At 32.1% G+C, this 27,797-nt stretch overlaps 2 protein-coding genes across 3 annotated transcripts in view; both read left to right on the top strand.

The window, feature by feature from the left end:
- LOC106458814 (serine/threonine-protein kinase WNK-like) overlaps positions 1-19,186 on the top strand; it is a 30,177-nt gene extending 10,991 nt beyond the window's left edge. Inside the window, exons 3-6 of one of the 2 annotated variants that reach the window (XR_002610443.1) lie at positions 14,495-14,664; positions 15,051-15,271; positions 15,910-15,998; positions 18,964-19,087. Coding sequence is in view for 1 of the 2 variants with exons in the window: in XM_022385163.1 (XP_022240871.1) it covers positions 14,495-14,664; positions 15,051-15,271; positions 15,638-15,795; positions 18,964-19,062 (648 nt within the window). In the remaining variant the exon portion in view is untranslated. Of the gene's footprint in view, positions 1-14,494; positions 14,665-15,050; positions 15,272-15,637; positions 15,796-15,909; positions 15,999-18,963 lie in introns of both variants that reach the window. The other variant, XM_022385163.1, reaches the window with a different exon arrangement.
- Positions 19,187-21,473: 2,287 nt separating this feature from the next.
- The window catches only part of LOC106458822 (mucin-3A-like), a 45,162-nt gene continuing 38,838 nt past the window's right edge, over positions 21,474-27,797 (top strand). The window contains exons 1-4 of the mRNA XM_022385158.1: positions 21,474-21,480; positions 23,129-23,250; positions 23,788-23,864; positions 27,107-27,341. Coding sequence (XP_022240866.1) covers positions 21,474-21,480; positions 23,129-23,250; positions 23,788-23,864; positions 27,107-27,341 — 441 coding nt within the window. The remainder of the gene's footprint in view (positions 21,481-23,128; positions 23,251-23,787; positions 23,865-27,106; positions 27,342-27,797) is intronic.

The raw sequence follows: 27,797 nt of genomic DNA, 5'->3' as shown, positions 1-27,797 counted from the left end.
TGTATACAGTTATATACAGTATACAGTACCGTAGTATGAAGTATATATAGGTGTGATAAACCAGCTTTTGTCTTTAGAAATAAAGCTTCTGATTAACATAAGATTTGTAAACTTCCTGTATATTATGTCATTTTATTATGAATTACACTCATGCATTTTAACCTGGAAGTACGTTGTTCAAATACGAGTAAATTCAATATAAATATTTTCGGATATTAATATGGCTACAAAAAATTAAATTTTTCTTTTACATGGTATCGTTACGTTCTTGATAATGTTCTCAACATTTCAAATGTTACTTAAATTCAAAACGGCATAAACAAAAACTTTCTGGTGGCCAGATGCTGTTTTTGTGTTGTGGAAGTTACAGATGCCGTTTCTACAGTTATGTAACTGAATTGGAAGCGTATTGTTTACCTAATTTATCAGATATAAAGTAGTTACGAACTTTACTGACTATAACGATAGTACAGTGTATATTTTGTTCAGGAATGTTCATATGTAATCATTTTTTATTCAATATCATAAAGAATGATGCATACATGACTGAAGGATCATTAATGTATTAAGAATAATACATTTTACAAATTTAAGGTATAAGTTGGAAACCGTGTTACGAAATTAAATTTTAGTGTTGTGGTAACGCCATAACTATTATGACTTAATATTCAGTAACTAGCTAAAGTACCAGGATTCGCTCGAATTATTAGACTAATATTTTACTGGTCCCACTGTGTCTGTCTGTATTTTGAATCTATTATAGATATGAGATATAGCTAAAAATCTTCTTCAAAGACTTAGTTTTTCCCCAAAATCCATAAAGTCCATCAATTTTCTTGTATGATAAAATTCTTTAAATGTATTATTTGATGTCATTTCCCGAACTTTATTTAAACCTTTTCTAGGATTCTGGAGGTCTGTTGCCTTTGACTGGCAAAGAAATGATGAAACTTTGTAGAATGGACGGCAACTGCCTGTTGTAGAGACGAAAGACGGTTGCCGTCCACTATATAAAGTTTCATCATGAATACTCTGCCTAAACAATCTATCAAAGAATGGCTAAGAAATGTTTAGCCCCCATACCCGATGTCCTTTTTTGACCATTTTATTCTTTTTCAACAGTATTTGGCAGAAAATCTCCACATAGTATTCAGTGAGTGAGTGAGAATTAGAAAAAAATGATACTTTTGTTGAGTAAAATCGAAAAAGCAATACCGAGGTGCACACCTTCAGAATCCCTTTAGTAATACCGAAGTGCACACCTTAAGAATCCCTTTGTGTGTGCAAAGTTTCAAGTCTAGGTTTTATCCTCTTGGAGCTATGGCGGTCACACACGCACACACACAAGGCTATTTTGTTGTTAAAGATGTACTGACGTTGCAAACTGCACTATAAAAGTTAACATGGAATAATTGGTGTGAAATCCTCGTTTGACGTGAATATAAATGAAATGGAAATAACGTATATACCATACAATATTAGGCGCCAGCTTTACATTAAAATAAACTCGCATATTTAAAACTTCGATGATTATGTCATACTTACAGAGCAAACTACTTTACCTCAGTATTTACTAAGTTGATTTTGACGTACAACAAATATCCAACACCGCTCATCCACTTTTAATTTGTTACTGTATGTTATCAATGGTAAACTTCGTTAATAGCCAATGTACCCAACTTGTGAATTGAAATATACGTTTTGAATGAAACCTTAATTAATTTGCAACTATATATTCTTAGATGTATAACTATTACTACCGATAAGTTTTTTTCTTCTGACATTTAGTTTTATTTTAGCTTGAGGGCTTCAGAAATGGTTATAATGTGTTTAACAACACAGGTTTTACATCATAGCACTGATATAGCATTTATCTACGTAATCGTAAATCTTAGTTTATATACTGATAAAGTGCTGTGCGTGAATGGTAATAAAATGTTAATATTATGTAGGTGTTACGATTAGACACCCGAGCATCGGTAATAATTACATTGTAACCATAAGTTGTACATTCACCTTGTAGTGATAACATACTGATGCGCTCATCAAATATACTAGATTATAACAGGTTTTTTTTGTTTGTTTTTGTACAAAGACATATCTTTGTGGATTTATTTTAACACGCTCAAGAGGAGGTCAGAATGAAAAAAAAATGCAGAAAAAGCTTTTATTTTGATCGTCTCAAAGGCGAAAATAGGAAACTTGTATGTGTACTATCATAATGCCTCAGGATATGACTCGTTTAAGTTGAGAGCACATACTTCAGTTTTTCCTTATAATTTCATTTGTGGTGGTAAAAAAACAAGTATAAAAGAAAGAAGAAAACCCGAGCTATTTATACGGAAATGTTGGAACCAGTTTCGTATGCTGCGACTTGCCTGACAACAGTGTTCTTACTGGATGCGTGCGTATAGTTGTTCACTGTTAACATCTTCCAGACGTACGGATACTTTATTAATGTTGTTTCGAAGAATAAATTCGTTAGTTTAGTAATATCCTTTCTATCAAATAACCAGCTTGATTTTTCACTAGGGTTGCTAAGAAACATCCTTCAGGTTTTATATTTGTTTGATTTCCTATGGAATTGAAAGAAATGGCAACGCCATCGGTGAATGCACTTACTTTTTGTGCATACTTTTCAAGTAGCAACCTTGAATGAAATAAATACTTTTTACACAAATAGTTCTTTTTTCCTATTCACTGTTTGTATATGTAACAATTACGGTTTTCGATTAGTTAGGACTGAACAAGGCTTAAATGTACTTATGGGCTGATAAAGTCGAGAAGCTATTAGAGTATAGTAGAGAACTGGTAGTAGATATTCCTAGTCAGGTCGCACACTTTTGTACGTATACTGTGCCAAATGAAAATCCAAAATGTTCTTAAGTAATAGGTCTAACTGTAGTGATTTTGTGATGTGAAAATTTGTTAAAACGCCAGCATCATATTAAAATGAAGTGAACGTTCATCTTTTGATTTGTTTTAAACACTTCGTTTGATTATAAAATGGTGTAAACACCCATCTTCTGTGATTTAAAACATCTTCAGTTGGGTCTTTACAGAATTTGGTTAGTCAGAGTAAAAAAAACTGTAAACAATAAAGTTGTATTCCACCCTACACTGAACATGTCCGGTCAATAAAAACATCTATATCGTGGTTTGGTTTACTCTGTCCGTACACTCATCTGTTCAAAGCTATAGTAGTTTCTGATTATGTTTATCTAATGAAAAACATCTTAGGTGTGAACAAAAACGGTGCGGCCAAAAAAGAATTCAGCATGTGACTTAAAGGGATGAAATCAAAATTGGCGGCGAACCTAGTAGTTACATTTGTAGCGTTGATAAGAATGTTACAGCAAATATTCATTCTTTAGTTAGCAAGGCCACGTTTTTTGTTCAACGTGGGGCGTGATGGTAAAACAGAAATCCTATTATTCGGAACAGACTTATTCTTAACGGAACCAACCAGATTCTTCAAAATATATGGTGGTATTTTGTCTTCTCAAAATCAGTGTTAATAACTTCCTTCTTTCTTGTCATCACCCGCATGCACTCCGTACAGCCGTATCAAGCATCAATATTTACGCTAATTGCTCAAGCTAATATCATGTGACGCTAAACGCTCTTTAATTAGGAAAATTTCATAGAATTTAGCAAATTTATGCTTGAAAAGTTGGCAATGAATAATAACCGTCCATTCTTATGATTCTCTTGAAAACTTGAGCTAGGAACTCCTAATCTAGTTTGCTTGGTCTAACCAATACTTATGTATCTTCACGTCCATTCACCCTTTACTTTTGCTGCTCTAATTCAGTCGTCTTTAATCTGAATGAAAAACGGTCCACTTTTACTATTAGGTGAAACTGTAGCAAAAATATTAGACCGATAGCTCACGTGACTTTTTTGCGTAGGCGTGCGCAAATATTTTGGTCAAAATCGAACGGGTTTTGTGGAATAACTTTGCACGTGTGACTTATACTTACACCAAATGAGAATCCTAATTGTAGGTTGTAAATATATCTCAGTGTATCAAATTTACAAAAAAAATCCAAAAAAGTAAAGTAGGTTTTCTAACAAATTTTTTTCGTACTTTGGAGCGAAGAAACAAATAATTCAATGAAAATTTGAGATTTTGTAACTCGTGTATTTCTTAATAGGTTGCATTAAATTTTGGTATGTGAAGTAAGGGTCCAGTGGAGCACATCCACTGAAAATGTGATGGTTTGGATTACCACAGTTCGAGCTAAAGAAACTGTGGTATATTGCTAAACTATCACTCTTGTCATGAACATAGTGTAACCCGCAGGTTGTTCTGGCGCACGGGACTCTACCGTGTGTCTTGATTGTGGTTTGGCTTCTTCCGTTCGTACGCATCCGTTCTAAGCCGCATTAGTTTCTGACTGTGTCTTGTTGAAACTAGACACCCTTGATTCAGAAAAGCTAATCATCCCAGGATTTTGGTACGTGTTAAACGTTTCCTGTATCATTCCACTTTTTTGATCATATGATTGTGGTTTGAATTTATGGGCATAAATGCACAAATGAATAATACGATTGATTTTAGTGTGTATAGTTAATACAAAAATAATAGTCTTAGTTTTCAAGATGCTGTAAATGTAGAATTAAAACACACGCAAAGTATTGAAAACATCAGTATTTTTGTAAAGTACCATTTCCGGTGTGTGAGTGTAATTACTTTGCGGCCAGTAGTCAGTTGTTCAACAAACTTTGTTCCAGTACATGCAGTCTCAATTAATCTCTACTTCAACGGTGGTGTCACTCCGTGTAGTAAACGTGTTATTCTTGTAAATCCAAGCTGAACAGTGACGTGCCCAGCTGTTCACCCCTACTATGAATCACTACTGAGAGTGCAAAGACCGGGACAGACGAGGCTTTACGGGGTTAGTTGGCTAGACAGAGGAGTGTAGTTCTACCGTCTTGCCATATACGTTCCCGTATGACACGTCACTTTTTGCTTGGGCATATTTAACGGTTTCTTGGAAATATTTTTATATATATAAATATATTATATATTTTTTATATATATAAAAAGCGAGTTTCGATAATTTCACAACGTTTTGCAATTGAAGGTGAAACACGTGGGGCATGTTTCATAAAATTTCACAGATTGATAATAAAATTTGCTTTATTGATTTACTGAGTGATGGCAGACATTTTTGATGTTACTTATTGTTCAAGATAACTTAGCACCACGTTCGAGCCTCAGGTCCTTGATTGAACAATCAGAAGAGCATATCCAAACTCTATTAAGGGCATGTTCTGATTACTATACCCCCCCCCCCATTCCCCGAAATACGTACACATGTTTTGATACATAAATATCAGTTGAGTTTTGTTGTGTTTTTGGTGGAAATATGAAATACGTTAGTTAAATCTGATTTTTAATAACCTCAAGATTTCGGTATAGTAAACTATTTTGTAGATGCCAAGTGTATAGAAAGGTTTCTTGGAGAGATTGGGTTGTACTTCTGATATATATATATATCACTTTTGAAAAAAGAAAAGTTTTTCTCTTACTATTTCGTGTATAACTATTTAATGTATATCGAATTATTGCAGGATTTTAGAACTGATTTGGCACTAAGTTGTTAAGTATGTTCACTTTAAATAAACGTGAAAGTTTGTGGTTAGTTTTAACATTTCAGCATCTCTGTATGTCGATAATAGAAACGCATCATCATGTTTATTTTTTCCCCCTAGTATCCAAGGCGAGGAGAGAGAGAACTTGTTTGGGCGTACTGCTAGCTTCAAATTGTAGCACATCGAACCGACGCTTTTAGCAACCGTAACTTTAACTGCAAAGCATTCTTCTGGAAGTTTGAAAATATTTTCCTATTTAGACTTGTAACGTTGGCGGTATATTTTGTAAAACGTTGTATACAGAATGATGCATGAGTATTTTATTTAAAAGTATTTGTATCATGAAATATTTTAACTCTTGTGGGTCTATGATTCTTTAAAATATTTCGATAATATTAATAGCGCACTTTGTAACTTTATCTAAAACGTTGTTGTTGCTTCAATACGTTAGTGGACGTCTGAAACGATTCGAATGGTGAACTTAAACTGCATAAATGTTCAATTTACTTATCTCACATTTATTGTTGGAATTAATTTTAATTTTTTGATCTGTTTTTAGTCTACAAAAGTGAGTTTAAAATTTTTGTATAGCTTAGAAACTGCTTTACTTGTCTATGCTTGTGATGCAACAGTCATTTTGAACGTTTAATATTTTGCTTAGAATACAGATTAACATAATCTTACGTCATCACCTATCGCAGTGCTATCCATGCGAAATGTTGTGCAAGAATGTCATTAACAAGCCTAAGATGAGGACCGTAAAAACCATAAATATTGCTTACTAAACATCTTTCGAGACGCTTTTCGTTTGAAGAGGCGAGACAAGTTTGCGTGAGACTTTCCTTGAAATTGGAATAGTCAGCTCGAAGGCTTCTTATGCGTGAGTCGTGGCTGGTTTATATATAGTTCAAATTATTGGTTAATCTTGCTTATTAAGTAGGAGAGCATGAAATACATAGTTTTGGAGATCTCGAAGTTGTCAGGAGATAAAGTGAATGTTTGTCATTATAGTCCTTTTGAGTTTAAAACCACGTAGCCAATTAATAGGTCCATAAAACACAAGATGCGTGCAATAGGCAGAATTAAAGGATGACCATATTTAAAAGAAACTCTCCAATTGGCAATGAAACTTAAATCCATTAAAGGCGCAGATAAACAACTGAAGATACCATCTATAAGTTACGGAATCATCAGATAAAATAGTATTGAATTATCAACTCCTCCTGACGATAGTCTAGAACTGACAATATTGTTTCAAATATAACTTGGAAGGGCAAATTGCCAAGAACTGCAAACAAAAGCCTGTATGGAGTAATTTTCCTAAAGAATGTCAGAAACTGTTTATAAATGTTGTAAACATGAACATTACAGCAGAGATAGTGAGGAATAAACAATGTTAATATTCAAATGAGAAAGTATACTAAGGATGCGTATTCGAGCCTAACCGGATCAAAGGAACAACAAAGAGCTAACTTCAGCATCTTGCATCGCTCTGAACGGAACCATGGAAACACCGATGGAGTAACCCGTAGATCACGTGTTAATGAAGAATGTTGACATCGTGAAAAGAGGGAAGCACCACATATTAAAGATGACCAATTTAACGTACAACAGAGTATAGTCCGAGATATGACATCCACAAGTGATGAACTAATGTGCTTCATCTCTGAGCTGAAAGATGCTCAGGCAAAAGATACAAGTTTGAAACCAGTTATTCAGCGGATTAAGTATAGTGGAGGAAAACCTTCATGTCAAACAGTCACTTATTACAGCCAGAAGACAAAGATTTAATGGATACAGTAAGATTTATTATGCCTAAGAGGGATTGTTATGTAGGAAATGGTAGAATAATAATGGATAGAAACGACGACTGCACTTGGTAAAATCTAACTTCCGAAACGCCTCGTCAACCACCACAACCAACATTATATTATTAGGTGTTAAAAAGACACTGATGAGAGTAAAATAATGCTTCTATTGTGTTGAGTGCCAGGGATCTGTAGAGAATTGGTGTGAATTTTGTGAATTATGCTGGGAGCAAAAAGAGCCACGAAAGAAACGGCATGGAAACCTACAGTAGTATTGTGTTGGAGAATTTTTATCGATGCTCTTGATCCTCTGACTCAGAGCATGGTGGAGAGTTACAAACATACACTTTTGGATCAGTTAGCCGTTTTTGTGACTGGATATAAAAAAAAAAAAAAGTGGACAAGGTCTTCCACTGCTACTTGTGAGTTATTGAACAGCAGTACATGAAGCTACAAGGAATATACCGTCGTTAATGTTTGGGAAAGAACATAAAGGTGCCATTTGGCTTTCTGTACTCGCATCCGTATGATAGCCACCCATCAGAGTATTGCTCAGTATGCAGAGATTAAAGAACACCGTTGTCGCATTACACGACTTTACCAGGGAAATACTTTAATCATTTAGTGATTAAATAAAGTCGCTTCGATTTTAATGCTGATAACATTGGATTTCATCGACGTGACATGGTATAATTGTAGAGTTCTCGCCGCGCATGAGAACGTACTCCAAAATTAAGCAAATGTTGGGAAGGACAATGTGTTGTACCGAAAAGAATCAATGACGAAGCTTGCATAATACAAAACGACAGATGGTTCCAAGCCAAAGGTCATTAACGATTGTCTTTGAAAGTACGTTAGTGAGAGCGCAGCAAGCGTGGTAACTTCAAATAAAAATTTGCCAGCGGAAAGTCAACTTGCTAAAGAACCCAGGGTTCCTGTCGAGACTACTTCCAGAGGATCGCCAAGGATAGACTCCAATGGATTACATCGACCACTTCCCTCGGGAAAAACTTCCCCAGTGACAGGACACTGCGTGACAATAAGATAAAAGAGATCATCCTATTTGTATAACATAATCCTTGAAAAAGAAAACGACCAAGATGACTTGTTGATTAAGTGAATTGAACATACTGTTTTATTTATGCATTAGGATTTTTCGAAGAGTTCATAATCTAGAAAGGGGTAGTGTTGTAAGCTGTTTTTGATATTTGAACTTAGATATTTGTTAAATGGAGCTGATCATGACGTAATGGCCTAGAAATTTTTGTAGTAAATAGTCAACGAGAATAATATCAATGCCAGTGAGTGAATACGTAATGACTGAAATATTGAATGTATTAATGACTTATGAAGGAATCAATTCAGTGCCAGTCAGTGAGTTATCGCTTACTCGGTTCTAGGATTCAGTTAGTAAAGTAATGTATTTGTTATCGATCAGCTAGCGAGGAAATTCTGCAAGCAAGTTTATTTGTGTACCATTCGTACATTTGTTTCGTGGTTTCTGTTGAAACGTTGTTTGTGGAGACATGCCTACAGGTAGACGTGTCCTTTAGAAAACGATATTGAGGAAATAACTTGGTCTGGACTTGGCATTATTATTACCAGTAATTCAGTAGAACCCGGGCAAAAATAGAATACGGTATAAAAATACGATTTTCGCTTTCTTTTGAAGTATGATATTTTCCTTTCCTTTTTTAAAATTATCATTGTAGAATGTATTAAGTGATACGCTTCAAATGTAGCAAATTGCAATATTTCTCAAATAGTCAACTTATAATGGGCCACGTGTACTTGGGATATGAATCCGTTGATTCACGGCTCGAGCTCTGTTGCCGCATAAACGCGCTCCGCACTTTGACACTATAAGAGTAAAGATGAAGTATTTCTATTCAGTCGGACGAAATGACGAGTACTCCAAGATGTGGCTGTGGGTGTTATTTACTAGTTGCTTTCCTTTTAGGCTGTTAGTTCAAAATTGTGCGCAGATAGCCCTTTATAGGTTTGCGCGAAAATTGCGAATCGTGCCCTTAGATACAACAGATATTTACTATTATATAGCGTATATTTTAGGAAAGATGAAACGTCAAGCAGATCGAGAGATCCATATATTTGTATTCGGAATATGTTGTTTTTGCTCGTGCACTTTTCTGTATTTAAATCTGTTTAAAATATATAATTTATCGTTTTGTTATTAGTAACTTATACTAAGACGCGAAATCAGCTTGCGGTTCATGTGCTTAATGGAGAGAAGATCGTGGGTTACTTACGACGCTACTCCTGTGAAATATTTTGGGCTGACATTGACCTATTTATTGCTTAAGTAAATGGCAAAGTATGTTGGATGAGCGTTTGTTCGTGAGTTATAAAGGATTCCAAGGCCATACTCGTTTTGCTAGCTTCGAATTATATAAATCTGTTCAGGATGTATACAGTCAGGGAAAAAAATGCCTAAAATCAGTGAAAATGTATTGTCTAGCTACTACGTCTAGTATATAAGCTCGATAATTCATTGAAAGCAGTTAATGCGGTGATTTCCGAGCATAATTTTGTATGTGTGTGTATACAACTTAGGGAAGACGTAAAAAAAAAGTCGGGGAATGTATTTTTAAAGCTCTCTATAAATCCTGGTGTTGTAAACTTCTGGTTTAGACTAAAAAACTTAACAGTTTGGTAACTGTACTCTTTCCTACCTAGTATACCTAATTGTAACTGCTATATAGTTGTACCTTTTTATTTACCTCACCATGTTAAGAGGACTGATAGATTCGTGTATTTTGTGATAACCTTCTGATGAAATGTTTTGTTTTAATTAGGGTTTAAAGGCCATTGTACATCTTGCTTTACAGACGTATGCTTCATCGTAACAATATCATTTTTATGACGAAGCTGTATACAAAATGTTGAAAGACCAAAACCAGTAAATATAACCTTGCATGAATTCGTTTGTTTTACTTTGATATGAACCATTTTGCAAGGAATTCGTATACATTTTGTGATAGTTTATCGCGGTTATAAACTAGGGTTTGTCTGAGGCATCATTGTGTGATTTGATAAAAACCCATTTGGTGTTAGAGAACTTTCTGTTCGTCAAGACAATACCAGTAAATATGGCTTACATACACATATCTTCTGTTGTGAAACCGTCGTTAGGAGCTAAATACCACTTTAGTACGTTGTGTTAAAAGGGTTTTGAATATTTAAATCATTGTCATGTAATAGCCGCAGCTGATATAAAGTCGCGGTGGGACGGAATGTATCAGAACTACAATTTGACATTGTTTGGCGTTATGTAAGTAGCGTGATGCCAGCGAAAACTTATTTTTGGAAGTGTATGTAACAGTACCTTCCAATGCGAAGTATTTATACACTCGGATCGTAGACGTGTTCAGGTTTCAGATTTAGAATTTCCAAGACGGAGACATCCCTTTTGCTTAATGACATTATAAAACAAAGGAACATGGTTCAAATTGGGATACCAGAACCATCCACAAAGAGACCTGCAGCAAGACATACCTCAGCTGTGGTAAGCAAAGTTCATGTAACAAGAGAGAATTCACGAACATAAGTCCTCTTTGTGCCCCAGTCAACAGTACGCAAAATGATCAAAAAGGATCTTCGTGTGAAAAGCTGACAAGCCACGTGTGCACATGTTGTTTCTATGACTTATCTGTTGAACAAAGAACGAAACGTAGATTCATGCTATCCCATACGCAGACATACCGTTCAAGTCGTCGGACGAAGCACCTATTTCTGTGCAATCGTACTGTTGAAACGGGGGCTGAAAGCTGTCGTTCTCATACATTAGAAGTATTATAGACAATAAGTAGGGAGGAGTTATGTGCTTTGGACATGACAGTTTTACGACGTTGCCCTTTGCAATGTAAACTTCGCTATAGGGCTTATCAAGATGAATGGTTTCTGATAGAGCTAATTAGAAATGGCGGCATGGACTGTAATAACGTAGTGGGGCTCTAAATTCCTTTGGATACAACATTTTCAACCTCTGTATTTACTTTCTTTATTTTGTCATATGTTTGCAGTAGTGTTTTCATATGGTCCTTCAAGGCTGCCCTTTCACACCCATTGAGAAAAGTAATGATTGAAACACACCCATTATCTTTAACGAAATCATCACTTCTCATTTTAAACTTGTGTATATTGTTAGCCTACACTACCTACACATAACTGAATCGTCTTGTCTTAAGTGGAGTTTATCTTGTCCTCTCGTCCTATATTTAGAATATAACAAAAAGAAATCGGAGACCTTAATCATATAAATCCTCCCGAATAATTTTGTGTTCAACTTCAATAAGATCTATTACCCTTCCATTCTTGTTTGAAACAAACCGAGTGAAATGCTTATTTAACTGATTTTTGGATATTGATTTGGATGCCTAACTCCAATCGATGTCAACCAAATCAGGAATTAGAAACCGAAAATATTTGTAATAGCTGTAAGGCCATAACGGGTGAATGACTTAATATTACTGATTATGCATTTCACTTAATATAGTTCACACCATAACAGTTGTTCATGCAACTGATGTTTATTGCTCCTAAATCACTAGTATGGCTGTAGGAACCCAACCGGCCTGATTGAGCCATGGTTTTGGGCGAAAGACCTTGTTGACACTGGATATGCTGTTGTCATATTTCATTTTATTCTTTGTTTTCACTCATATGTTTAGAATTATTAGCACCGTTGTCAAAAGTAAATTATTTGGTGCTAGTTATAATTTATGATATGTGACACATTTTGAGCTTCAACTTGCCTAATAGTTTGAAGGTCAAAACAAAGTGCAAAAGCTGATACAAGCGTTGCCCAGTTTAGTTACATGAGCTGCAGAGGGCGGTAGTGTAAGCTTGGCGATATTGCACACCAATGTGTAACTGGCTTTTTTTAGTAGCGGATCAATATAATTCCAGACAACTTGCATGCACTAATAAATAACTTCGCTTTGGTAACCAGCTCGCCTAATTATTTGTCGCGTTAGTATGTTGGAAAATGTCAGTTTACGAACAAGAATTGTAATTTGCAAACTGTGAAGTTGGGGGATATTGTTAATTTTTTTTTTTGTTCATATAATTTTAATGTTTGAAAAGTTTTAAAGAAAACTGAAGGATTGTGTTCACCGTTTCGAAACTCTTATCTGTTGCGATAACTTTCTGAGTGGTGCCATCTATTAGAAAACATTTAATAGTTGGTACCATTCAGATTAGAAGTACCCCTCGTAAGGCAATATTTTTAAAAATTTAATTAATCTTTGAGTTGGCGACTGCTAATGTCTTGTAATGAACAGCTTTGTGATATTTAATTAAAATCAGCGTTAAAGGGCTAATATAATAGATTGATATAAAAAGGGGAAAATGTTTTGGTAGTTGTCTTTTCAAAGTATCTAAATATTACATATCAAAGAGGAAATTTTGTGGTATTCAGTTTTGGCAAATGTGGTATCAATTGTTTTGGTACTTTCTCTACACACACAGAAGTCACCCTGAAGATATTTTATGAAGGCATAATTTCACCAGGAAATCATACAATCTGATCTTATGACCAAAACATCAAAATATTTCTTCTCCTTCCAGTGCCCAAAATGTTTTCTACATGTAAAGCATATAACTTATTTTTTTCCCCTGTTATAGCTCACCTTTAACATGAAAAACATGGATGTAGGTGTTGTCAGAGGTACAAAATAAAAAAAAACAAAAACAAACTTGCATTGAAAGTTAGTAGTTTTCATTGTACTACTTTATATTTGAACCAGTTAACTGTTCCTTTGAACCTAGGGTATTATTAGGTCAGATTAAACACAAACTATTAATAATATTTTGATAGGCTGGCACACCAAAGTTTCAAGACCAGTTAGAAATCCTGGATGACAGAAATGCCATTAAAATATATTGTATGTTGTGTTGCAGAGGCTAGTAGTATGATGAAACTTAAATGCTGTACAAATTCAGTTTATATGACTTGCTTTTAAAAATCATTTTGGAAAGAGTGTTTCTAAGTTGATTGAAACCCACTGATGCTGGAAGTTTCCTTGCAGAATTTGTAAATTACTTTATATCTTAGTAAGAATGTAATTCTGTAATGGATCGTTCATGTTTAAGGTCATAATCATTATCCCTTTCAGGAAAAAATGTGGATGTTTTGAAAATGACAAGTTGAGTAAACATATATTTTTAAACTTGTTCTTGCTCCTTTCTGATCTGCACAAGTATAATTGTTTCACAACCCATATTATTAAGTTTCATTGGAGTAGGCTGTATTCACACACTATAGTCAACTCCTTGATAGCAAAGTAGTTCCTGAAATATGAAAATGTTTAGGATAACTTCTGTGAGGAAAAGTTAATAGTAGTAATATAAATTTTCTGAAGCTTGTGGATTTATTTCTCTTGGAAAAAAAAAAAACAACAAAATCTAATATAGGCAGTTTTGATACTCTTCTTTTAAATGTATCAGAGGGTGACTTAATGTATGTTAGAAGTCATGGTATATTTTTGAGTTTCAATATCTTATGATGATTTTAGCATGAGTCTCTTAAATGTTTAGTTTTAAAAGTTCCCTACCTTCAATTTAAATTTTTTTTCCCTTTACAAGTTTTGTAATGTCTTCATATATTTTCTCTGTAGTAGAGGTAACAAGTAAATGCATCAGTATATTTTTCATCATTTACATTACTAAAAAAGATCTTTATTTTATATTACCGTGCTTTTTAAACTTTTTTTTTTTCTAAGATGCTTAGTTAAATACTAAATTTCAAACTGAAACAATACAAAATTTAAGTATGAAAGTGTGGTTACAAGCAAGTTCATGTTATAGGCTATAATCTATTATTCTATTTTTCATTAGTGACATTGTATGTGAGAAGTCACTACAAGACATGGATTGTTGAGAAAAGATTTGTTAATAAATAGTAGTTATTTTACTGGATAACTTTCTGTTTAGTTTTAATCTACTTGTTATGATACTAATAATCCCAAAACTTTGGACTGAGTAGTAACTTTTCTTGGGTTATTAATGTTAAAGAAAATGGATTCAATGTGATTTAGGTTTATCTTTTTTTTTACCTGCTTCCGTAGGAGCGCCTAAACAAAAGTGAGCGACAGAGGTTTCGAGAAGAAGCTGAGATGCTAAAAGGACTGCAACATCCCAATATTGTTCGTTTTTATGATTACTGGGAAGTTAATCTGCCTAAGAAAAAATACTTAGTGTTAATTACAGAACTAATGACGTCGGGAACGCTGAAAACGTAAGCTTTTCTTGATTAAATTCTTATTATGTTAGAAGCTGCACGTACTAATCTTGTTCAATAAAATACTTTTATTGTGAGAAAATACATATTCAAAAGGAAATATGATAAACTTCAATGTGGCTGTTTTTAATACATTAAGTATATGCTAAGAACCTTAATTTGTTTACTCACGAAACAATTTAAACTTTCAGAGTACATTGTTGAAATTTAAGCCATTCCAAGCATACATAGAAAATTAATGTATTTATGATTAGTTTCTAGTTTTATTACAGATTCTTGATCATATGTTAAACTTAAGAAGAGAGAAACATCTGTTAAAAAGAATATGATGTGTAGTTATTAGCTACAGTTGTATGAATGAGTTTATACTTCACAACTTTTAGGTATTTACGTCGATTTAAGAAGATCAACTTGAAAGTCTTGAAGTCGTGGTGTAAACAGATCTTAAAAGGGCTGAGTTTTCTTCATTCTCGTTCTCCTCCCATTATCCATCGTGATCTCAAATGTGATAACATTTTTATTACGGGAACTACTGGATCGGTGAAAATTGGAGACCTGGGACTGGCTACGCTGAAAAACAGATCATTTGCCAAGAGTGTCATAGGTAGGTTACATAATTACATCATCACACAAATACTTCATGTCTACCCAAAATATCTGATTTCAGTTGTAATAGTGAAAACATACATATTCAGCAGTTAAATTTAAAGATATAAATTTTTCCTCTAATTCATAATTTTGAAATTGTTATGAATAAAACAGTTTTGGATTGTTTACATTAAGAAGGAAGGAAAATGAATTTGAAAGTATTATAATAAATTCAAAATGTTCATTGGTGACACACTGATGGATCTCATTCAAAGTAGTGTGGGAGAAAGATCTATTAGTCTTATAAACAGTAATTGTAAATTATATTTCGGTGAGCATTAATGTTTAAACAATTGACAGAATGTTATAATGACCACAACAGGCACTCCAGAATTTATGGCACCTGAAATGTATGAAGAACACTATGATGAGTCTGTAGACGTATATGCCTTTGGAATGTGTATGTTGGAGATGGCCACCTCTGAGTATCCATATTCTGAGTGCAGTGGGCCTGCCCAGATTTATAAGAGGGTTACCAGTGTAAGTCGTGGTTCCTTTCATTACATAGCCTTGTTAAGACCTAGGGTGAGCTGATGACATGCTAAAGTATAGAATATGCAGAGTGAACTTAAATAATTTATTTTTTACATTTAGGGTATTCCACCTCAGAGTTTTGGAAAGATTGAAAATCTAGAACTGAAAGAAATCATTGGTTGCTGCACACGACTTTCGAGAGAAGAAAGGTAAGAAACATACTTTTAAAGCCTTGAAATTGAAGAAACTAAAACATTCTTTGTTCATGATTTAAGAACTTGGTCTTTAAGATGTTAAAAATCAATTAGAATTGTAACTATTAGTGGGTATATAATTTTTTTTAAGTGTAAATGTTTTTTTAAGTCTTCTTTAAAGATAATGTAGATGAAATTTTGGAGAATAGCTAATGCTGGTCAGATTAATGTATGTGAACAAATGACTGAATATTCCATTATTCTTGACTTTGTTGAATGTAAACTGGAGTTGATTATTAGAAATTTGTATTGATATATACTTCCAGAATGTATCTTTACCTCAGTATTTTGCTCTTACCTCATTGTCAGGAGCTGTTGATAACCCATAAGTTTGCTAATCCAGTTGAAACTAAACTGGAACATCGTAATCAGTTAATCAAAAGTTAGAACACATATCTAAAAGGCTAGGATCATATTAAAAATAATACCCAATATTTCTGAACTAAGTTGTTAACAAACTGACATTTTATAAATTTCACTTAATATTCAAACAAACAGAAAAAGAAACCACTATATGAAAAAAAACAAACTATTACATGTTTTATTGGACAAACATTTTACTTTCTTCACAGGAAATTTAAGGAATCTCTTCTGATTCAATCTAAACACCCTTCTATTTACAGAAATATTGCCTGATATCTGTAAAATTATTTAATGTAAGGTATATTTCTGTCTAATTATTTAAATTTATTATTGTTATCAGTGACTCTAACGTTTTTAATAATACTCTAAACACCCTTCACTGTACATATTAATTTATCTATATTTTCAATTACTGTAATATATAATCAGTTTTGTAACCTGCTGATGCTCAAAATACCTTAAAAGGTATAAGTAAAAATGTCAGGTAAAATAATAATTAAAAAAAATCTATGAAGTTGTCATCTTTTTTTGAATGATTGTTGTTTGGTGCAGATAGCTTATTTGCTTTACATCATAAAACACCAACCAACCAACTCTTGAATGTTTGAGATATTTTCTATGATTTAACCTATTATTATAGAAACTGTATTAATGTTCAATTTAACTGACATTGTTCAAGCTTAGATAACTGAATTAAAACTGTTCTAAAATTTGCCAAATTTTGAAATACTTTTCAGAGAAAACATTAGAAAATACTCCTTTTTGTCTTAAGATTTAAATTTTATATTGTTTTTGTTGATCATGAAATTCTACTTGTATATATCCAGTCATTTCAATAGTGAACTATTGAGAAAATAAAGATGTGGAGATATAGATTATTTATATTAATAGAAATGTTAAACATGTCTAATACTTAACGAAATGTTAAGGTAACTACAGATTAACCGTATTATGACTGTGAGCACTTTCCAGGTATTGAGTGCACATCTGCTTATCAAATTTCAAAATTTAAGAATTTCTTAATATCAATTCTGAACTATTTTGAGTTTGTAATTTTGCAGCATTTGTGTAATTTCCAAAGAAAAAAAAAATAAATATTTTTAACTTGCATTTCTGTACAGCTCCTTGTATATTATAAACAATGGAATTAATTTTTTTATAATTTTTTCTGCCATTCCAAAGCATAGGTTTTTACTTGCTAAGAAACTATCATCCTTAAAGAATACATTTAACTAAGATGTATTTCTGTCGTGAATTACCTTCTCTGTTTCCAGAGTTGTTGTTATTATTATTACTATTACAGGCTTCTGCTCACATCAGATGCTGTGAGGTCGTAAAAGGGGTGGGATGTATAAGAACAGCTTTGAAAATAACAATAGGCAAAGTTTAAATACTTTTGTATGGAGCAGACTATTAACTAGTTACAACAATGTAGAGTGAATTAAGTGGCATGAGAAATTCTTGATGGTTTTGTGAGAAAATGATTAGATGTAGCTCCTGGAGGACTGAATTTAGTGTGAAATTTAGAAGACTTGACAACAAATCACAGCTCAGATTTTTTATGGTTTTTTTAAGTGTTCTTTTTGTTCTTGAAACTGTTTTTGCATTAAATTATATTCATTTGAAATTTATGATAATTTTCGTCTGTGACAAGATATTAAGTTTAGAGTATGATAGTGACAACAAGATATTCTGGTGATTAAAGTGAGACTCAAAAACTAAAATACAACTTTTTTTTTTCAGCCAAAACTAGATACTATTTAATAAGTTTAAGTTCCATGCAAATTTGGTTCAGTATTTTTTTTTGTGTGAAGGAAAATACCCCTGATATAGTATAGGCTAATGGTAAAACATAGAAGTAGACCATCCATCTGCATTAAGTGATAAAATGCTAATGTGTGTTCATTTGTAAAGACAGATAGAGAAATGTTGATGTGTAACTCTTTAACTATGGTGGAAAACTTGTACATGCTAGGAAATGTTTTTTAATCTTTGAACCCAAGAACTTGTAACTAATTTGGGGTGTAAGAAGATTGTATTGCATGCAATAAAACTATTGAGTAATTATATTTATTTTATAAATTTCAAGATCTTCCCCCACATGCACACGTACATGTACAATCCCATTCTTTCCTATGGATATATTATGAAGTTGAATTAAATATCAACTCTATTTTTGAAAGATAGCAAGGTAATTTTCAAAAATAGGTGTTTTTTAATAAATACTTGAAGGAATTGGTTTCAAAATCAAAAGTTAGATAATTTTTTTAACTTAATTTTTTGTATATATAAACTTGTTTAGAACAATTGAGCTTATTTTTCTGTATGTGTAGATAATCTGTTTTGTTCCCATTTCTTTGACTAGTATTTTTATATTATAATGAATCCATTAATAACTTTATATTTATTCAGGATGAATTATTGTGGTATATATTATGAACATCATAATTCATATTTGTTTTAAACAGTAAGCATTCTATGATCTACTTGCAGATCAACTTCATGTGTTTCAGTATTTTAATATGTCAGTAGAGCAATAAAATATTGTTATTTACAGGCCTACTGTAAAGGAAATGCTCCAGTTGGACTTCTTCCAGGAGGATCTAGGTGTGAAGGTCGAATTTGTGAACCGCGAGAAAAACGTCACAAGCAATGATCCCAAAGTTGAACTACTGTTAAGAGTTCTAGATCCCAAGAAGAGGAAAGACAAGCATAAAGAAAATGAGGCTATTCAGTTTGAGTTTGATATTGAAAATGATGATCCTGAAGAAGTTGCTCAGGCTATGGTAAATTTTTATATAGAATTTTTGTGACATTTTGTTAATATTAGTGTAAGTTTATTAATTCACATGCTAATGATTGGCTGTGTTCAGAGAATCTTTCTATTGGTGACTCATTGTAGTATTTTTCAGCATTAACTCTTTAAACCTGAGAGGATGTTGCCAGTGTCTGGACAAAATTCCTGATTTACCCATGAGATAGTGACAAAAAGTATAAACATTTATACAAGGCTAGTTCATATGAGTAATCCAGCACAACAGGTGTTGACTTAATGTGTTTAGTCTCAGGTCATTTATAAAAGCATACTTTAAAAGTTGTATATTTAATGTTACTTGAATTTAGGAAGTTTGTAAAAATGAACTGTTAAAACCATACATTAACACCATCTACACTTTAGTAATAAAACTAAATGGCATTGACATATTTTTTTATTGTTGCTTGTATTTTAATCATCTTTTAAACAAGTTGGACTCAATCTTTTCTGATGATAAACAAGAAATGTTTAGCCAAAGAAACATTTGGCTTAGCAGCTTGCATCATAAATGTGGATAAATTATCCTTTGCTTATATTTCATTTCTAGTAACATTCACAAAGTGGTAAGGGGAGGATATAAATTGAAAGAAAATTTACATAATAATGGTGCAGTGTAATAAAACTTAGCCAGATCAACTAGATTTGGTTCCATTTTTATTTAAATGTATATTTGAATATTACATAAAGCTCTGGAAAAATCTATAGTAATAGTGTGTTCTGTGTTTCATGGTTTGTAATGTTAACGAAAATTGTGTATTTCAGCAAATGACAGGAATTATTATGGAGGAAGACATGAGAATTGTGGCTCTGGCCATTCGCAATCAGATAACATCTTTGAAAAGGGAACGACAACATCAACAGTCACAGACCCAAGCAGAACAGATGCAACAAGCTTCACAAAAACCCCAACAGCTAACTTCCCAACAGGTTGCTGTGCAACAACCACAGGTACATCAAGGATATTCTAAACAACCTGTGCAACAACAACAGGTACATCAAGGATATTCTAAACAACCTGTGCAACAACCACAGGTACATCAAGGATATTCTAAACAACCTGTGCAACAACCACAGGTACATCAAGGATATTCTAAACCACCTGTGCAACAACCACAGGTACATCAAGGATATTCTAAACCACCTGTGCAACAACCACAGGTACATCAAGGATATTCTCAACAACCTGTGCAACAACCACAGGTACATCAAGGATATTCTCAACAACCTGTGCAACAACCACAGGTACATCAAGGATATTCTCAACAACCTGTGCAACAAGGGCATCCTTGCCAAATGCAAGTTATGCAGGATCTTCCTCAGCAATCACACACACAACCAGGAATTCAACAAGGACATTTTCAACAACCACAAGTACAGCAGGGGCATACTCAACAACCACAGGTGCAGCATGTGCAACAAACATTTCCTTCAGGTTGTTCTCAACAGCAAATACAGAATATTCAGTCACAAGAATCAGAAATATATTACAAGCAATTTCCAAATTTCCAGCATCAAGGTCAGATAAACCAAATTCAACAACAAGGTCTGATTCAACAGCAGTCGACACAAATACAAGAACAATTAAAGTTACAGGAAGTCATTGAAACTAAAACTTTGAAACAACAACAAACCCAGGTTGAGATAGAAGACAATTTTTCAACCAGCGTAACATCTAGTTTTACCTCAGAGCTAAGAAAACATGGTAAGTATGATTTTTGTTTCATTCTCTATCAACTAATTAATATAGTAATAAAGGTTAAAAAAAAAAAAATTAATGATAGTCCAGTTCTAGTGATCTGGTTAAAGAAAGTTTGTTTAAAAAAAGTGGATTAATACTGTTGTGTAATATTTGTGGTGTAATTTTATTGATCATATTATATTAAGTCCCTAAAATTCATCACCTGTATATAGACTATTTCATATTTTTTCAAAAATAAATCTTATTATTTCTTTTATTTTGCTTTAAAGTACTTGTATTTTCCAATTTTATTATTTTTGTTTCATTTTGAATTTGCTACTTACATTTGTAAAAAAAAATTGGATGCGATATTATACGTATATCATAATTTTATTATTCATTATGTGATGTAATGTGAAGGTAAGGAGAAACAAGTGCAAATTATCAGTTTTTTTGTGCATTAATCTACACAGAGTATTGGATTCTTTTTGAACTTTGCTGCAGTACTTTCAGTAGTTGCATTTTTAACATGTGAAAACATTGATAGCTGTATTTTCATTAATTCATATACTTAATGTCAGGTACTCGATTATCTACTTACATTGAATGGTTTTTCTGAAGATGTTTTAATCTGGATAAATTTTTATGGTTTACATTGGAATATTGTGACATCTTGTAGTGTTTAATCGGGATCAATTTTTATGGTTTACATAAGAATATTGTGACATCTTGCAGTGTTTAGTCGGGATCAATTTTTATGGTTTACATTGGAATATTGTGACATCTTGCAGTGTTTAGTCGGGATCAATTTTTATGGTTGACATTGGATTATTGTGACATCTTGCAGTGTTTAACCTGGATCAATTTTTATGGTTTACATAAGAATATTGACATCTTGAAGTGTTTAATCTGGATAAATTTTTATGGTTTACATTGCAATATTATGTGACATAATTATAGTATTTTGGCACTTGTATATAAAGTTAAAATCATAAATAATATTCAGTCTTAAACTGGTACACAATTAAAAACATTTTGTCAACTTTTTGAAGGCCATAGATAGGCCTAAATAAAATGTTTTTAATTGTGTACCAGTTTAACATTGAATATTATATATGATTTTAATTATGTGACATCTTGCAATGTGCATACTTGTAAGCATGTTTTTTGTTTACCATAAAGTAATTTAATTTACTTTATTTTCTAATATTCAGAAATGTTATATAATTAAAATTTTAACATTAACAGACATGTCACTAACAGGAATGTTGTCCTAAAGGTATTAGAATACTTTGAATAACTACAGAAGATATACATGCAGTTTGTTTTTAAATGTTTTCAGGAACATAGTTATACAAGTTTAATTTACTGATTCATAAGGAGTTTTGACATAATATTGTTTTGTAATCTATATTACATAGCGAGCACATGGTATTTATTTATCAAATAATTTCTGATGCAAAGTTTTATTGTCTCGTGACCTGTGCTACTCTCCTATTTCTTTTAATAGAATTTTATTGCTAATTTATAGTCTACTGCGTCACAGTCTGTTATGCATAGTTGACCCACATTGTGGCTCAATAATGACACTTCTGGCTATCCAAGACAATTTTGTTTTTTGTAGTCTGGCTTTGGAAGTAAATATCTTCAATATAAATTGTCTAGTAAGCAATTTCCTCAATGTAGTTGATATTTGCAAAAATTTTCAATGAAAAAAGTATGACTTTTCAAATTATATTTCTGAGACAGTTCAAGGTTTTCTGACAGGCAGTATATTTTGCCTTCTCTAATAGCTCAATTATATAATATAGTATTTTTAGATGTGAATGAATAAGGGCAGGAATGATTTGTATTTAACTGTTCAACTCGTGTCATGGAAACAAACAAGAAATGTTAAATTTAATGGTGGAAAAGAATCAAATGAAATTGTATACTTATGGTTGATAAATATATATTAGACAAATGTGTGTGTTCAAATAAAGTATATAAAAAAAAAGTTAAATGTTTTATATGAATTAAAATATTTTAGGTTAGTTAAAAGTTTAACTTTTACTATTTGAGTGTTTATTGTGAGATGTTGTCATGTAACCTGCTTCTCAGGGTAGATTTGTGATTCCATTATGTAGAATATGAACTGTAACGGTTTCAAAGTAAAAAGAAAAAAGGGGTATGTTTTTTATAAAATTTTTATGTACATAAAAGTAAAGATATAGTATTTTTTTTTACAAGTTGAAGGCCCTCCTGATAATGTTTGTCAAGTAGCACCATCAGATGGCTCAGTTATAAAACAGGAAGATAGTCAGGTGTATTTCAGTACTCTACAGCCATCTAGTGTGGACCAAGGAAAGCAGGTAAAACTTTATCTTGGATAGTTGATAAGGAATGCAGATATCTAAATAAGAGGGTAATTTTGAGTTTTTGTTTATTTTTGTTTTTCAGTGCCTAAATTGAAATACAATTTAATTTTTTTTCCATGCACTTGCTTAAAGAAGTATATATTTTTAAACATGCTGTATAATGGAGAGGAAAATATATTGACCATTTTTTTTGCACCATATTAAGTACGTGTAGAAGATTTTTTGGATGCAATATTTTCTTTTTATATGTTAAAATCTTCATTTTCTCCTAAGTATACAGATAAGAAAAGTAATGACAAAGGGTATTTCTGATTAATGAGATTTGGTGGTATGGATAGTAGGCAATCTGTTCTACACTTGTCTAATTGTAATAAATTATTAAATTGCATATTTGAAGTAGAATAAAGAATTTTCATAAGGGAAAATAAATTCAGTAAATAAAACTTGTTTAATAAACTTCAGTTCTGTAGTATGAAACACCAAAAAATTTGTCTTTGAAATACAAACTTAACAGCTGACTACTGTTCATAGGAAAGTGTTCCAGATCAAGACACTATTCAGACCCAGACGGGGGATACTCCATGTGATCCTACTAGGGGAATTGAAAGGTAAATCATGTTGTAACAGAAGGTAATTATTTAACTAATTAAAATCAAGTGGTATTACAGCCGTGAATGAAATGAGTATCTGTATAATGGTTATTAACAATGTTTAGAATGAATTGTAGTTCTGAAGAGTGTGACATGCTACTTCTCCTTTACCTATTAATAGTCAGCAAAACATTTTTACAGTAACTAGCATGCTTGTAATATCACTAAACTATGAGTAACTACAAATAGCCAAATGTTTTAAATAACATATACTGGATGAATTTCAAGAAGGTTGAACAGTCTCATTCTATTAGTTTTGAAGGATAGTGATAAATACTGAATCTATTCTTGTATTATTGGGTAAGTTGTATGAATATTTATTTGCGTATAAAGTAATGAATGCATAGAAATATGCCAGTTTTTCATTTGATGCTCTTTAGCTTTATTAGGACAATCTTTAAAGATTCTGTTGTGATTGTTTTTAGGTCGAGTCTAACAAAGGGCATCAGTTAGTGAAATTTTTATGTACTCATGTATATGGGGTTTGCATATCTTGCAATGGAAATGTTCCTGGATTGAGTTTACATTGCAAGTTTTAAAGAACTTCAAACGACAAGTTTAGTCTCAAGTGTTACAAATGTTTAATTCAGTGCATCATATTTCTTTTCTGTAAGGAGTAGTAACTCCTAGAATTCTATAATTGGGAGTAATTTAAAATTTTTTTTGCAAAAGTGCAGCAATAACATTTTTGTGATAAAAACCAATTTAACTAATTATGAATTATTTTATTTCAAAAGGTGAAGTTTGGTACAGGATTAATTTAGTAAATTAAATCACCAGATCATAGTCTTAATGTATAAATTATGACAACGTTTTATATTTTACACAATTTTACTTAAATGTGCATTTAATAAGTGTTTTTAGGAATGCTCATGCAGTTGTAATTTGTTAATAATGCTATTATTAAGATGATTTGAATTAGGGGTTGGATGTAGTTAATGGGCTTGTACTGCAAAAGCATCTAATGAAAATGTAATTTTCTATACTTAATTTCAACAACAAATATTAGCAGTCTCTCTAAAAATAGGGGAGAGGACACAAACCTGAAACCTCCTTTAGCAAATGAATTGCCATGTTTAGCTTCTGTGCAGATTGTGCTGTAAAATCTTCTGTATGTCTGTCATTCTGCAACACCAAAATCTCTTCGCCATCCCCTGTCAAATCAATTACAAGCCAACTGAATTTTGCTTTTCAGTTATCAGTTGTTCTTTTTTTGAGTGAGACCTCATTGTGTTTTCAGTTTTTGGTAGTTAATATTTTTTCAATATTTAGTAGAATCATGCCAATAATATCTTTGCAGATTGTTTTTTCAGCAGAATCTACATTACCGTCAAGTGGCTTGAAATAGTTCAAAATGCTGTGTGGTTTTCCAGCAGCCATGACAGTCTGTTACTCCTCATTGTACTGCAGTTACGTCAAAGTGTTGTTTTCTTTTTGTTTTTAAAAAATTAAAGGAGGGCCTAGTATCATTTTAAAACAAACTGGACAGTAATTGGTTATGAAGTAAATGGATCATTAACGAGTGCACCAATAGAAACTTTTGGCAGTAAAAGAGCACTTAGTTTTCCAGCTGTACTGTGTGAACTGTGCAGAACTGCAGAAAGCTACAAGAATGTGCCTATTAATTACTGTACTACTGTTAAAGTAGCAGTGGCTGTATTTGTTTTTCTACAGCAGTAGAGCGACTTCTCAATATTGTTTTAATGCTGTGAATAGCTGATTTTTTGGTCTGAATTTATGCCATTATGCCCCTTATCTGGAGCACTGTATAATGAAAAATTGACTTTGTATCTTTGTGTTAATAAGCATAGATATTGACCTGTGTCAGCTGATCTTCTTATAGTTGTTGGGGTATGATTAAATTATAGTGGATATGCTTTACTAATAACATTCACCCAAACAACAATGTCACCATGTCACTCAAGCATGTTTCATCCAGTTTATTTATTCAATAAAATGTGATTTTCAGTGAAATGTGGCTAACTGAAATCTCATACACTTGCATCCTAGTGATGAAGAAAGTCTAACGCATGCTTTAGCTATGAGTGTTTGATAATTAGATCTAATGTTAGGCTTAATGACTGTGCCTTAGATAAAGAAGAGCATTTCATGGAATAAAAAGAAAAATGAGTTGATGTGTTTGTGGGTAAATACTGCTTAATGGTTCATATTTTCAAAAATAAAAACATTACTTTTGATATGTGCTTTTATATTTGCCAGAATGAAGTTTATTTTAGTTGTACACATTACTCTTTTTACAAACAGCAATATAACTATTTGACTAGATCTAACCTACTAAATTTTTGACACATTCACAATATGTATCTTTGCTTGCACAAAGTGTACTTTAAATAATCCATTTTTCTTACTAGTTATAACAACAAACGTTCGTAGACTCCCTTCACATAAGTGCAAGCATTATTATATTAATATAACTCTTAAAATGATTTGTAAGCCTAAATTTTTGCTCTTGGAACTGCACTTAAATTAACAATAATATTTGTTAAAAAATTGTTTACTTTGCCAGTTTGATCTATGTGATCTGCTGCTACATTTTTGGTTTTGGATGACATTTTCTTAGTTTTTGTGTATCATAATTTCACTAGCATCTATTTACCATTATTGAAAAAAAAATTAATACAAATACTGAGATAAAAAAAAAAAAGATTAAGTTCTCAAAAATTTGTTTTGTAAAAATACTTGAAGTTTATTACATATATATGTCAATGATACTAAATAGACAACTTCTCGGAGGATTTGTATATTGATATGCAGATGTGTAATTAATTATTGTTGGAAGCTAATTACTCTGTTCATGGAGAATTGAATATATTAACTGACAAGTTCGTATCAACTTAATGCAGTGAAATATTCCTAGTAAATAGTTTGTACACCTCTTGAAGAAAAGCATATAGTTTACCCTTAATTTCCATACAAAATTTTTTTTTTCAGATACTTGTGAACATTTTAAGTAAATGAATTACTATTTTTGTAACAATTAAATGAAATGCTTTAAATTTGCATGTATATTAGATTTTATAGTGGAATGTTACCTACTAAAAGATTAAGATTTGTTAGTTGTTTTTAAAGTACTTATGAAAACTTTAATAAATCTTATGAAAGTAGCTTTTTTTGTTATAATTCATACATGGTATTAACTAAGATGATTTTGTTTTCTTCTTTCTATTTTTATTTGCTAGCCTTTCCAGCAATGTGGACCCTGCCATTGAACAAGTTGACATTTTGTCTGATGCTAAACATCCTTCAAAAAAGAAATCTGGTAAACGCAGAAAAACTCAAGACAGAGGTCCAAGACTTACTGTATTAAGTGTTGAGTGTAGTGTTGTTGAATGTCTTTTGGAATCTGTAAAAAAAACAGTGACATTCAAATTTGACATTGGAGATGTTGTTCCTGAAGAAATATCTAACAACTTAGTAAGTTCTTAATTAGATTCAAATTGACCTTTAGTTTCTATACAATAACTTCTAATATGTTTTGTGTATCTTCACAAAATTTTGCAAGCTTTCTGTAAGCATTGTCATATGTAGACAAAAGAAATCTGAATTTTTAAGGAGGTATTTTCAATAAAAATTTCTCCATGAGTATATGGAGACTGACAACTCCAACGTGCAAAGTGATTTTCAAGATTAATAACACTTTCCTTCATCTGAAAAATCTCAGATTTCATTTGCTTAATCTTTAAAACCGCCTAAATATATTTCAAACGTTTTCTTTTTCATTAAAACTTTATATTTTATTTTCTCTATCCTAACTTTATACTGACCTCGTAACCACCAAAAAAAAAAGAATCTAAATAAATCTAAATTTCCTTTTTTCTTTCTTTCTAGAATGACTTCAAATTGTAACATGAAATTACATTTGTTGATCCT

The sequence above is a fragment of the Limulus polyphemus genome, unplaced genomic scaffold, assembly GCF_000517525.1.
Source record: "Limulus polyphemus unplaced genomic scaffold, Limulus_polyphemus-2.1.2 Scaffold519, whole genome shotgun sequence".
NCBI classification, from domain to species: Eukaryota; Metazoa; Arthropoda; class Merostomata; order Xiphosura; family Limulidae; genus Limulus; species Limulus polyphemus.
This window is presented reverse-complemented; position numbering and strand designations above follow the sequence as displayed.